The 13,872-nt window shown below is 43.6% G+C and overlaps 1 protein-coding gene across 3 annotated transcripts in view; it reads right to left on the bottom strand.

The window, feature by feature from the left end:
- COL4A2 (collagen type IV alpha 2 chain) overlaps positions 1–13,872 on the bottom strand; it is a 188,051-nt gene that overhangs the window by 65,284 nt on the left and 108,895 nt on the right. For all 3 annotated transcript variants that reach the window (XM_036011456.1, XM_028526656.2, XM_036011455.1), the window contains exons 5-11: positions 11,729–11,863; positions 11,599–11,643; positions 8,484–8,600; positions 6,920–6,991; positions 6,502–6,537; positions 6,333–6,395; positions 4,065–4,100 (exon numbers count right to left, since the gene is read on the bottom strand). In XM_036011456.1, the coding sequence (XP_035867349.1) occupies positions 4,065–4,100; positions 6,333–6,395; positions 6,502–6,537; positions 6,920–6,991; positions 8,484–8,600; positions 11,599–11,643; positions 11,729–11,863 (504 nt within the window). The remainder of the gene's footprint in view (positions 1–4,064; positions 4,101–6,332; positions 6,396–6,501; positions 6,538–6,919; positions 6,992–8,483; positions 8,601–11,598; positions 11,644–11,728; positions 11,864–13,872) is intronic.

The following is a 13,872-nucleotide window of genomic DNA, read 5'->3' as shown; positions in this document are numbered from 1 at the left end:
ACTTCCTTTGAGCAAGGCCTCACAGCTAACGAGTGGCAGCGCTAGGTTTGATCCCAGGTCTTTCTGACTCTTAACTGCCCCTGTAGCATCTCTATAGGTTAGTGACTCGAAGCATTTGCTGGACCCTTCAGACTTAGAAAGCAGCCAACCCACCTCCACACTGTGAGTCCCATATTTGAAGATCGTGATTCATTCTTTCCTCTGCCTCAGCTATTTCTCATTTTTGGTAAGATAATCCTAATTTCACATAAACATTTCCTATCCTCTAATGATTTTAGGGGACGGTGATTCTTGGGGTTTTATACGATGTCTTCATTTTCCTTTTTGCCCAAGAGACAAAGCTAGGCCAAGTGCCTTAGCAAGTATTTCATAGTTTCATGAGTGGAGTTCCCATGTATGGGAGAACTGACTTGACTTTGGTGTCTATAATAGGCACAGGTGAAAAACTACACAGGTAGACCTGGGAGATATTGCAGGTTCAGTTCCAGACTACCACAATAAAGTAAGTACCACAATAAAGCAAATCACATAATGTTTTTTGGTTTCATTATGCATGTAAAAGTTATGTTTATACTCTACTGTAGTCCACTAGGTGTGCAATAACATTGTCTAAAATAACTATGTGTGTATCATAATTAAAAAATACTTTATAGCTGGGGACATCTGGCAAGATGGAGGAATAGGTGGACGCACCGTACCGCCTTGCACAACCAAGATTAGAACAACAATAATTTACAGACAGAATAACACCCAGAACTGACAGAGGATTTGTCTGAATGGAAGTCGGACAGCCAAGAAGTTGAGGTGGACCCGTACATCCAGACTGGTGGGAGAAGATGAGCCGGTCGGGTACGGGGCTAGCGCGGGTCGGCGGCGCATGGAGGTTGGGGAAAGTTTGGCGTGAAATCGGCGCGACAGCCATCCGAGGTGCAAGAACGCAGTGGTGATCCCTGAGTGCACAAGCTGTGGCTGGTGGACCCAGTGGGGCAGCTGGACCAGGGCAGAGCTTGCAGCCCAGGATCCCAGAGAAGGGTCTGAGCCCAGGAGAACGGAACTACCGCCATTGTTCCCTCCTGTCCCCACTCCCGTCCCCGTCCCCACATATAACGTCACACTCTAGCGACTGGGGTGCGCAGCCCCGGTGAACACCTAAGGCTCGGCCTCCCACCGTAACAAGAGCGACCAGACCGGGAGAAAAAAAAGGAGAGACAGGGAAAGACATGTTTCCAACAGAACAGATCAGCCCCCCAGGACTCATCCTTTTGAGCAACCAAGAAATAGCCAATCTATCAGATGCACAGTTCAAAACACTGGTGATCAGAAAGCTCACGGAATTGGTTGATTTTGGGCGCAAATTAGATGAAAGGATGCAGGTTACCATAAAAGAGATGCAGGAAGACATACGGGGGAGAGCCAATAGTGAAAGGAAGGAATCTGAGTCTCAAAACAATACAGTGGACCAGAAGGAAGATAGAATCAACCAAGCAGAAAAGCATGATGAAATAAGAATTAAAAAAAACGAGGAAAAGCTTAAGAGCCTCCAGGACACCTTTAAACGTTCCAACATCCGAATTATAGGGGTACCAGAATGGGAAGGGGAAAAGCAACAAATTGAGCACGTATTTGAACAAATAATAAAGGAGAACTTCCCCAATCTGGCAAAGGGAACAGTCTTTCAAGAAATCCAAGAAGCTCAGAGAGCCCCAAAGAAATTGGACCTAAGAAGAAACACACCAAGGCACATCATAATTACATTAGCCAAGGTAAAAACGAAGGAGAGAATCCTAGAAGCAGCAAGAGATAAGGGGACAGTAACCTACAAAGGAGTTCCCATCAGACTGTCAGATGATTTCTCAAAAGAGACCTTACAGGCAAGAAGGGGCTGGAAAGAAATATTCCAAGTCATGAAAGACAAGGAACTACATCCCAGATTGCTCTATCCAGCAAAGCTCTCATTTAGAATGGAAGGGCAGATAAAGTGGTTTTCAGATAAGGTCAAGTTAAAGGAGTTCATCATCACCAAGCCCTTATTTTATGAAATGCTAAAGGGACTTATCTAAGAAAAGGAGATAAAGAAAAGACGTGTATAGTAAAAGGACAGCAAACTCACAATTATTAACAACCACACCTAAAGCAAAACCAAAAGAAACTAAGTAAACAACTAGAACAGGAACAGAACCACAGAAATGGAGGGCACATGGAGGGTTAGCAGCAGACGCGTGGGAGGAGGAGAGAGGGGGAAAGGTATAGAGAATAAGTAGCATAGAATGTAGGTTGAAAATAGATAGGGGGAGGGCAAGAATAGTACGGGAAATGTAGAAGCTAAAGAACTCATAAGTATGACATGGACATGAACTAAAGGGGGGGAATGTGGGTAGGAGAGGGGGTACAGGGTGGAGGGGAGAGAAGGGGGGAAATGGGACAACTGTAATAGCATAATAAAATATATTAAAAAATACTTTATAGCTAAATAAATGCTAACCACCACCTGAGCCTGCTGGAAAAATGATGCCAACAGATTTGTTTCACTCAGGGTTGCCACAAAACTTCGATTTGTAAAAAACCACAATATCTTTGAAGCACAATAAAGCAAAGTGCAATAAAATGAGGTATGCCTGTACTACATTATAGAAGTAATACTTTTGTTTTGACCTTGAAACAATTGCTTCTTTCTTGGGGTATCTACATTCCCATCTCCATGAAAGATCACGTAGGACCTTGTCCGATCTCTCTCTGCAGTATACCTCCCGCCCCCTTAATGCCTCTGAAAATAAAAAAAAAGCATTTAATTAATTTCTGCGTTTTTGCTTCTTTCCCACCTGGCTGGGAGCTGAAATCAAAGCACAGAAATGCAGCCAGGCTAGATCAGAATGAGATCTGCTTGGGACCCCATGGTCCCTTAGCCTCATGAGCTGGTTGTCCAAGTCACCAGGAAGTGACCTGGTAGGGGGTGAGGGCCTTTTGTGTTACAGCCAAGTGGGGATCTGAGGTGACCTTGGGGCTAGCCACCCCATCCTACATCTGCTTCTCTTGGCTGCTTCTCTTGGCTGTGGGCCGTTCCCACCCTGCTCAGGGCTGCCAGACAGTGGGGAGCCCAGTGGTGGAGACAGTGGCTTTAATGAGCTCCAGCCCTAGCCGGAAGCCCTGTCAGAGGTGATGGGACCTGCAGGCCTGGGGGTGGTGGCAGATGAGGTCTCCAGGAGGTCACAGAGATGGGACTCTGTGGCGCAGGCATGGGAGTATACAGGCTGGGAGATGGCCTTAGCCACGTGCAGGCCACGGAGTAGTCCTTAAATGTTGGTAATGGTGGCCCAGTAGCTGACTCATATCAATTTAAAAAAATTTTTAAAATTACAGTTTACATTCAGTATTGTTTTGTATTACGTGTATAGCATAGTCTCATGTCAAGTTTTGATCAAATACTTCCTTCACTAACCTCCTACTGTTTGTCTTGGAAATTCACCTAACAACTTTCACAAACTGCAATGAACTCTAGCTCTGTCTCCAAGTTCTAAAAAGCCACCTACTTTGCTGTGCTCTAACCAACTTAATAATCGTTCTCTGGTACAAGCAGTACAGCTTTGGGCTCCAGCCGAAGTTGAAAATCATTGACTATATATCCCTAGAGGCTGACACGACAGTCTTGCAGAACCTAATTACATCCAGGTAGGAAAGCCACTGGTACCCGTCCCCCACCCTGCACACCCACATGGCTATATTTTGCCCATTCTCATAAATTTACGTATACAGATAAAAACGAGCTGTCCCTAAATCTTGATTCCCAATCAAACAGTTACCAGTGTGATTCTCATACAACAGGAATGTTCTGTGATTTGCAAACAAATCATTTAACACATGCACTGATGTCATGTGCCAGCTACTCCAGAGGTACCGCTGGATTTATCTTTGGAGTTTATAACATTACGTCTTACAAACCTACAAAATGGTTATCATCATGAAATAAGCAATCTATAGTTGCCCATTAAGTAGCTGTATGGTCCAGAAAATATACACAGATGTGTAAGTCCCCCCTTCCCTCTCCTCACCCCCAACAATCAACTTACTTGCTGTCCTTTTGGTCCAGGGGGTCCAGGCGGTCCCTGCACAAATACAAAGAAATCTGTAAACTGTTTATTTATCCCAGGACCCAGATAACATCTGCTAGAAGGTCTGGGAAAGCCATTCACTGTATATTTAGAACATCATGTTGTATGTATAGAGGTTTCTGATACATCTGTCTCAGCAGGCAGGAATGGCCGGGGGGTAGAGGGCTGGGGTCAGGCCCAGTTCCCAGAATTGGCCGGCTGTCCACACACAGCTGTTTTGGGTTAGCTTTCCTGAGTTTAGACTTTTGACTTCACCCATGCCTTAGCTCTGCTCCCTCTCCAAGCCCCCTCCAACCATGTTTGCTCTGCTCCCTCTCCAAGGCCCCAGGCCCTCCACTGCGGAGACCGTTTCTAAGGACTCCCTCTGGAGTTGCCTGCTGGCCACTGTCTAGCACTTTCTGCTGGTCAGCTAATGTTCACAGGCAGAATTAATCTACAGGCCGATACTGGAAAGTCCACCCACAAACATCACCATGTGTCTGTCTGCAAAGAATTCAGTGTCAACACCCCACTTACGATGAAGTTTTAAAAGTGCATGAAAACAAAAGTTTGTGTCTAAGTACACAGAAGTGGACAGGTGGGGGACAGCAGGTGATTTTAATGGCCATACGAAGAACTTATCATACGAAGAAGTTGTCAAATCAGCCAAGGACCCAGGCAGTACAACCTGTTGTTTCATATTTCCCTGAACTGTGTATTTAAAGTATAACCCCCGCTCCCAACCATGTGGCGTGTCTGCTTTGAGTCAACAACCATATGCAACAGGAGAGGAGAGAAGATAACCTCTCATCATAGAATCCCTATTTCATTCCATTTGGTCAAATCTTTCATAGCAGTGGGCTATTTGCAAAAACAACTTTTACAACACTAGGGAAACTTGATTTGTAAAAACATCAATTAAATCAATTATTATTATTATTATCTATAGCCTCAAGGAAGTTATGAATACTCTTTCCAAGCACACGTGTCCCCACTGTTTCCCAATATCTGCCAAGAGCCTGATACCACAACCTCCCTTGAGAATGTCCCTCAGCTTGAGCAGTTGTTTTTTGTGAGGTCTCTCTCACCTGAAGCCAAAATCTCTCCTTCTTAAACTTAAGGTTTATTGGTCTTACTATTAAAAAATGTGTGGAATGAGAGTCAAAAACCTTCCTGAACTTGCCAGTGTATTTCCTGGGTCCCTTATGCAGTGGTGGGAGTGGCCTGGGGGCTGCTCTCCTTTCTCCTCCTCTCCCCTCCTCTCCCCTCCTTCATCCAAGTATTTGTCTTGTTGCACCTTACTCTTTTTTTTTAAAGATTTTATTTATTCATTTTTAGAGATGGGGAAGAGAAGGAGAAAGAGAGGGAGAGAAATATCAATGTGTGGTTGCCTCCTGCACACCTCAGTACCGGAGACCTGGTCCACAATCCAGGCATGTGTCTTGACTGGGAATTGAACTGGCAACCCTTTGGTTTGTAGCCTGCACTCAATCCACTGAGCTACACCAGCCAGGGTACCTTACTCTTAACATTTGAACTGTGGGAGCAGTAAAAACCCCTAGACTCCCATTCAGGTGGGGCACTAGGGCCATTTTATTAATCAATGTCCAATATTTTACTTGTTATAATGGCCATGACCAGGTCAATGCACCTGCTGTGATGGACATACCCAGGTGTAGTATAATTTTGCCATCATGGCCATGCCCAGGTGTGATATACCTGCTATAATGGCCATGCCCAGGTGTCACATACCTGCTAGGATGGTCAAGCACAGATGTGATACACCTGCTATGATGGCCATGCCCAGGTGTGATACACCTTCCATAATGATGATGCCCAGGTATGACACACCAGCTGTGGTGGCCAAGTCTAGGCAGAGCCCACTTCCTTCTTATCACCCAGCTGGACTTTGGTTTGCTTTGCCCAGGGATGACAGCCCCCTGGTCAGCTGGCTGGGTGTGGGCAGAGAGACCTTGTGTGTGACTGGAATAGCACCCAGCCAGTAGCAAGTTTAAATTTGACATAGTTGGCAGTGATCTGGTGACCACAAATTTGGGTTCTCATTCTTCAAACTTAATAGCAGCAAAATATAGGCAAGGGGTGACCTGTTCTGTTTTGTAGCGATCACAAGCATTATAGTTGTACAGTGGAACTTTCACCTGTATCAACAGTTGAAGGAGCTGCATTGCTAGAGGATGCCTTGGCAATGGTCCAAGAGTGAGCACATATGTATGAGCACATACTTACCGGTCTTCCTGGAACTCCAACTGGACCCATTGGTCCCATAGACCCAGGGCGGCCGGGAGGCCCCTAAGGACAGGCAATAAAAGAAGGCCATTAAGAGCGGTTGACTGGTATTTGGAGTCCTGAATTCTTAAGTTTTCTAGGATCATCATCCGATAAAAAGAAAACTTACCTGGAAACCAACCAATCCAGGCTCTCCAGGTTCACCCTATTGAGAAGAAATAATTTTAAGAGTTCTAATTTTTAAGCTGATCTTCAGACTTAGTTACATTTTACTACAACACTGTAAATAAGTATATGAGTTATAATGACCCTAACAGGACTCGGTAATGTTAATCAACCTAATATCTAAGGTATTTTGAATATGGGAGAGGATGTACCCACAATTTAATGTAAGATGGAAAAACATCCTGAAAAGAATGAAGGTGATTTTTTAAGTAGACATGATTTTGGATTATTCCATTATTCTGTCTGTGCACTCCTCTACTCCATTCATTCTTACAACTCAGACTTTACTTGGAAATCAATTTTGTTCATCAATAATTTACACTGGATCACTTAATCAGGTCTCCCATCTCTAGCAAACTTACCCTGTATTTGTCACGGTCCTTTTCGGATAGTGCATAAGGTTCACCTTTCTGCCCTTTGGGTCCTTGGGGCCCCTAAAGTAATACGTATGTGGTAGAAAGAGGAAAAAGGCAAAGATAGTCCATTAACATTTAGAGCAGCTACAGTCATTTGGATGATTCGATATTGACTTCTATGGGCAACATCTAATTACTCATATGGCTTGTTTAGTTTATTCTATAGACCAAGCACTACACTTATTCAACCACAAAGGTGAGACTTTTACTTTCATGTTTATCCAGTAGTATCTTTCTTTAAAGTTACAATGGAAATACTTTATAGGATTTGAATTATTTTCAAAACCCCAAATGAATGCTCAGTAAACTAATCCTTTAGTATACCAACATGTTCTTCTTCTGTGTAGTGTTATTTTGTGTTTTCTTTGGCATTAGTGTACTGAAAATGTTAACCTGCCTTCTGAAGCACCGTTTGTGGGAGAGACACTGAGTCACTCTTTAAAACTAAAATCGTGTCAAAAATACATGGTATGTGCATACTACATATGTACATGTATACATGTCTTACTATCTACATATAAAATCAATATTTTAAAGTAATGAATATACTTGTTGCTGACAAAAGTTATTTTATTAGAATGGACTAGAAAATGATGCAGCTTATTAAAAGTTGAACCGTGTAAAAAAGAGTCAGAGGAGCAGGAGCTGGAAGACCTGCAGGTGAGCCGGACACCGAGCGGCCTCAGGGGAACAGGTGAAATGCATTCATGACTGTTACTCCCCCCTCAAACCAGTTCTACCAAATCAAATGTGAGTGTGATCCTGAATCTGCAGTATTTTGGTGGCAAGAGGGTGGCAATATGCTACCTAACAATGTCTCCATACTCTTTGCAAAGACACTGAAAACTAAATGAGGCCACGAGATAGATCAATATGTGAAAGTTCTCCCTTAAAAAAAGAACAAACTCCTGTATTGTATATGCTGAAGCGTACCATCGTTCTTTCAAGTCACAATGGATTTCAGAATCTAATAAAGATGGTGACTACTAACTTTGTCAAGCTTTAAGCTTTTTAAAATTTTAGTTTTATGCTTACCCTATGATTCACGGTTACTTGAATCAGAGCATGGGAGGAAATGAAGTGACACTTGGAAGAAGGTGGGAGTGACCAATATAAACCAACCAATGATTTTCTAAGCTAACATTTAAAAATGAATACAGAAAATAAAGTTATTCGAATTCAGGAAAATCATGCCTAGATGTCTGCAAGAAAATCTCAGCAGGGATGTGGACTTCATCCTGACCAATAAAATACGAGCAATTTTCTCTCAGTATAAAAGGCAGGTGTAGCATGTGCCTGCAGCCCCTACAAGTGAGTGAAATGAAGGCAACACACCATCCTTAGAAAGTTTCTCTAAGACAGTGTCTTCAGGGTCCTGTGCTGGGCCTCCCGGGACCATGAGAGAGAGCCCGGGATACAGCCTCTTCCATGCATTTCCGCCAACAAGTGCCAGCCACCCAGGTTCAGAGTCAACCTTGTGGACTGCACGTGCTGGGCTGATGATACTCACAGCAGGTCCGGGGAAGCCCTCGGAGCCGGGGTGTCCCTGCTGGCCCACATCTCCCCTGGTCCCATTGCAGCCATCATAGCCAGGTGGTCCTCTGGGTCCACCTTGCCCAGGGTGTCCCTGGGAACAAGAAATGGCATTAAGTCATCCAGCCCGTAGGTGTTTAGTTTTCATATAACTGTGTGATAAAACAGTATCAAATCTTCTCACCAGAGATGCCCCAGCCATGAATCCAAGGGGAGAGCCAACTCCAAATGAATGAATGAATGAATGAATGATTAAGTAGACAGGGGCACAGAGGCGGAGTTCCAAGCAGGAAAAAGCCTTCAAGAAGAAGTTCTGTTTCTCAAGGGTTTTGGTGGGCAGTAAACTGTCTCAGCATTTTTACTACCTTGCTGCATTGGGCGACTGGGAGGCCCGGTTTGGCGGGGGCAAACATTTAAGCTTGGATTAAAACATTCTAGAAAAAGGTTCTAGAAGCAGCAATCCTCTTCTCAGGGACAACAAAGATGCCGTTATCTGTGGTGGCCAACTGGCTCTGGGTAGTTTGACAGACGCACGTCCTACACAATTAAGAGAGCCAATGGCTAAGGCATAGCTGGAAGAACCGATTTCCTCTGTTTATGTTCTGTGGGGACGCCCCTTTTTAGATTTTAAACATGAATAGAAAGCAAGTCAGGTGTTCTACGTGTGTGGTGAGAGAGGGGAGGCAACACGGTCGAATGTCTTCTGAATACTAGGGAGGGCCAGGTGAGGTCTGGGGGCACCTCAGCTGGTCCCGGGAGACGTTCCGAGCGTGGGGTTAACAATCTATAATTTATGCATTATGAGACCACAGCCCATTTTGTTATTGTTTACACTAAAGAGGCTTTCTTATTATGTGGCTCTTTAAAATGTTGATTTCCTTGATAATAGGCCAAACATATATCTCAGATTGATTTTTGAGGCCATGAGAAATCTGTAAAATTTCAAGACAAATGAACACATTCTACAGAGTGTCTGTGCTCTAAATACTACTAAGAAATATAATAAGAAAAGTATACTTTTTCTTTTGTTTGCACATCGTTGTGCTTGAGCTGTTCAAAGCCATTGCTTTAAGGGGGGGCCACCAGATAAGAGACCCAGCAGACTTTCTAGTCAGCCCTCTGGGGGTCAGAGAAATCCCGACTGCTTCTGGGAACCGTGCTGCACAATTATGTTCCAGAGCCAGCTGTCTGATGGTCTTCAAAGCCAAGGTCTCTTTCGGGAGGGTTTCTGAAAGCTCATCTTTCAAATCCAGCCTGAGGAAACAAGCTATGCAGATGTTCTGTTCAGGATGTGTGGTATCCTAGGATGCCTTTGCTTAAAATGTGCCATCGAGTTCCTCATTCTTCTCCTGAATTACCTGTCTGCTGTTGGTCTTTCTGATTTCCTTAGAATTGATTTAAGTCACTTTGAGTTTGTATATCAATTCTTTTGAAATTGTGCTTCAAAGAAAAATATCAGTTATATTGACCTAAATGCCCATCTCTTTTTGTTCATCTGATTAGATACATTTCTGTATGATACAACTCGAAGATTTTACTGCACATCATTTTTTATGTATGACTTCTAAATAGCTAAAATTACCAAGGTCCTTCAAGTGCTACACTCGTTAACAGCTTAGATATGGCAGGTGACATTTAAGTTGATATATAGTATAAGAGTTCTGTGCTTAAAGTGACTATATTTAGCAGCACCAAGATTCTATAAAAAATGATCAGCTATCTGCTTGCTCACCATGATCACTCCCCCATATGATTTCTTTCTTTCTTTCTTGTGAAATATTTGCTTCTGATATTAAATGAGTATGAGGTGGAAAAATGAACTAAAATATGACACAGATTAGTTACAATATTTTTCCATAATGTCACTCCATTTAGACTCAGAGTTCAACTTCCAGAAGACAAAAAATGATGAACAGTTCAGAGTCAAGAAAGTAGTTCAAAAAGTGGGCGATTTAGTTTGAGGTAGTTGGTAGAAAAACTTTCATTACTTGTCTCATTCTTGAAATCTCCAGATTCTGACTAGTGTGAATGCTATGTCCTTATCTGTTGAGAGCCGACATTATCTGTCTGAGTGCCCCATCCAGGCAACACCTAGGATCAGTGGTCACGCAGGTCTCATGTCATAGTCACTGTGACTTCCTTTCTTTAGCTCTGACTGCTTCCTTCTACTGTGGCCAAAGCCTTCTTGAATGCAGAGCTGAAAATTGGAAGAAAAAGCAACTCTCTGTGATGACTCACACTCTTCCTTTGTTCTTCTGCAAGGGGGCAGCCCTGTTAGTGTGGCCGGGGGGATGTGTGCATGTGTGCACACCGCTGCATAGGTGAGTGTGCGCACACATGCATAAGCATGCGTGTGCACATGTGAGATGGTGAGAGAGGACGCCTATCCGGAGGGCACGGGTGCCGACACTGTGTATGTGTGAGGGCCCCAGAGCAGATGCTCCCAAACTCCAGCAGCAGGCAGACGGGGTGGGTCTGAGAGTGTGACGGACGCATCTGCCCCGGAGCAGGGCATCTGCAGGAAGCCGGCCCTGGGAAATCTGCTGCAGATCCCTGCGAAGACGGCTGTGACTCAGGCTGCTTTGTTTATTTTTTTTGTGCCACAAGAAGTAAAGTAAACTAGGTTAGAAAAACACATTATATTGCATGTTGAGATTTTCTCATGGATAATCCATGCCTCTTCTCGTTCACGTGTGGTTACTACAAAGAATTTGAGAAGCTACACAAATGTTCAGCAGGTATTCCTTCCATCCACGTCCTTGGCTGTGCTACTTTATCTTCAGGTTGTTCTACAGTTCAAACAAAAGTTCAAGACTGGCTCTTTATTGGGCATATCTCAGCAAGGCACTAGCTTTTCATTACAAAACAACTGTCCACTTCTAGCAAAGTATCCTCAGTTCCGAAGCCAAGTCTAAGAAACAATTTGTCCAACGTTTGACTGGATTCCAGGGGAAAGAGATGCACATATAGCCCCACAAGTTTTATGTCATAAACAAAAAAGGAGGTTTAGCTCAAGATGTTTCTGTAGAGTCATAAATGTATTGGTTCACATGCGTACAGTGTTTTAAAATTCTAATCTTACAAAAACTTACAGGAATTCCGTCAGCACCAGGGAATCCAGAAACGCCTCTTGCTCCCTATAAAAAAGGCAAACAAACTTAGTGGAGGTCAGTACACCCACTGCCCTCTATAAAATGAGCGGAAGTACCATGTTTTCCATACCACGTCGCCTTTCGGTCCTGTGATCCCAGGAGCACCTCTTTCACCCTTGTCACCTTTGCGGCCCTGCAGTCCTGGGAATCCTTGCAGCCCTGGGGGCCCGGTGTATCCCTGGGGGCCCACCGGCCCTGGCTGACCCTGTAGAAACAACACACATTCAATTTCCACAATTAATAGCAATGAATGAGCACTTTCAGTCATATTGCTTTAGAAAACACACTTTTATTCTTAAAGAGCTATAATCTTCAGAAAACATTATATGTAACTACCACCTTCTGCACCATAACCACAAAGTGACTTCTGGCAAAGAAAGAATTCACGGAGCTAAAAGGAAAAAACTATTAAATGTAAGAGAAAATAATCCTAAATTACTAAAGTGACGCCACTGTGAAATGATAATATTGGGCTGGAAAGAATCAACTTGGTTTTTTTAAAATGTCCTTTTCTTAAATTAAAAAAAAAAGTTCCAAACCAATTTCTAAGATTTTTTAAATCTCTACCTTGACATAATGCATACAATAGTTATGGGATGATACTCAAAAGAATTGAAAGCAGAGACTTAAACAGATTATTTCTACATCCATATTCACCACAGCATTTTTACAATAGCTAAGAGGTGGGAGCCAAGTGTCCATCGATGGATCAATGGAAAAACAAAATGTGGGTCATCCATGTAATGAAATATTATTCACCTTAGAAAGGAAGTTCTGACACATGTCACAACACGAATGAAGCTTGAGGACCTTACACAAAGTGACATAAGCCAGTCAGAAAAGGATGAGCACTTTGTGGTTCCTCTTCCATGAGGCTCCTGGAGCGGTCACACTCAGACAGGGAGGGGAGGAGGACTGTGGTCCAAGGCAGACAGCCCTGCCCTTGGACTCTTGATACCCCAGGCTCATGCTAGTTAGCTTCTAGTCAGGAGTCTCAGTATGCTACATTTGTTACAAATTTGGGGACAAAATATGCTTTGATTCTGATTTTTATGACTTTCCCAGTTGTGCTCATTTTTGTTCTGTTTGTGTCTCTGTGAGAATATAACCGTCTTGTGATTATATACCATGCCCCTAAGCCCCATGTTCCCTAATCATGATGAGGCTTGTCTGTGTTTACAGGGCGTGTCCTTTGGGGGATAAAATGTTCCTCATTAGTACTGTCATTTTTTCTGTCCATAAACTAAATCTCTCTCCAGGGGATTAGTGAATGGAGCCAACTAAGGGGAACATCCACTACTCATCAAAACGAAATCTGTGTGTCTGAATGATGACAAAGCCACATTCCTGTCTTGGATTGGCGAACCTTTCTTCGACTCTCTTTCACGGGGAACGTGACTGACGCCATCACGGACTCCTTTTCCTTCCATCGTCAGGGAACTTCTTTTTAACCATAAAGTCTCGGCTGGGAAGTCTGACTTTGGGAAGAAAACTCCAGTCTTTCCTTTTCTGGAGCAAGTTGTTACTTTTTTCTTTTAATGGAGGTGAAATTCCCATCACATAAAACTGACCATTTTTAAAGTGGCTCCCAGTATGTTCACAATGTCCTCTCTCTAGGTCCAAAACATCTCGTCATCCCCAGAGGAAACCTCGCACCCACCGCGCAGTCACTCTCCATTCCTCCCCACCCCCAGGCTGCGAGCCACCCGTCTGCTTTGGGGTTTCTCCCTTCTTGGTATTTCATGTCAATGAAATTATATGCATGATATGTGACCCTTTTTTGTCTGGCTTCTTTCACTTAACAGCGTTTACTTTGAAGTCCATCTGTATCCAGTGTGATCATGTCTCAGTACTTTATCCATCGTCAGAGCTGAGTGACATCCCAGTGGATGGCGGACCGTGGTCTGTTTGTCTGGCTGTGAACGGTGCTGTGAAGGTGCTTGAGCGTGTGCCCCGCTGAAGTCTTTGGTTTTTTTCGGGTTCCTTCTTAGCAGTGGAATCGCCGAATCCTACGGTAATTCCATGTTCGTCTTTTTGAGAGAACGCCATACTGTTTCTCATCATTTTGCATTCCCACCAACAGTGTGTGAGGGCGCCAGATTTTTCTACATCCCTGCCAACAACCGTTATTTTCCATTAAAAAAATTACAGCCGTTCTGGTGGAAGTAAAGTCGGTGTCACTCTAAAGAGTCATCCTGAGCTTCTGACAGATGG

This window comes from Phyllostomus discolor, chromosome 11, assembly GCF_004126475.2.
Source record: "Phyllostomus discolor isolate MPI-MPIP mPhyDis1 chromosome 11, mPhyDis1.pri.v3, whole genome shotgun sequence".
In the NCBI taxonomy this organism is placed as follows: domain Eukaryota; kingdom Metazoa; phylum Chordata; class Mammalia; order Chiroptera; family Phyllostomidae; genus Phyllostomus; species Phyllostomus discolor.
This window is presented reverse-complemented; position numbering and strand designations above follow the sequence as displayed.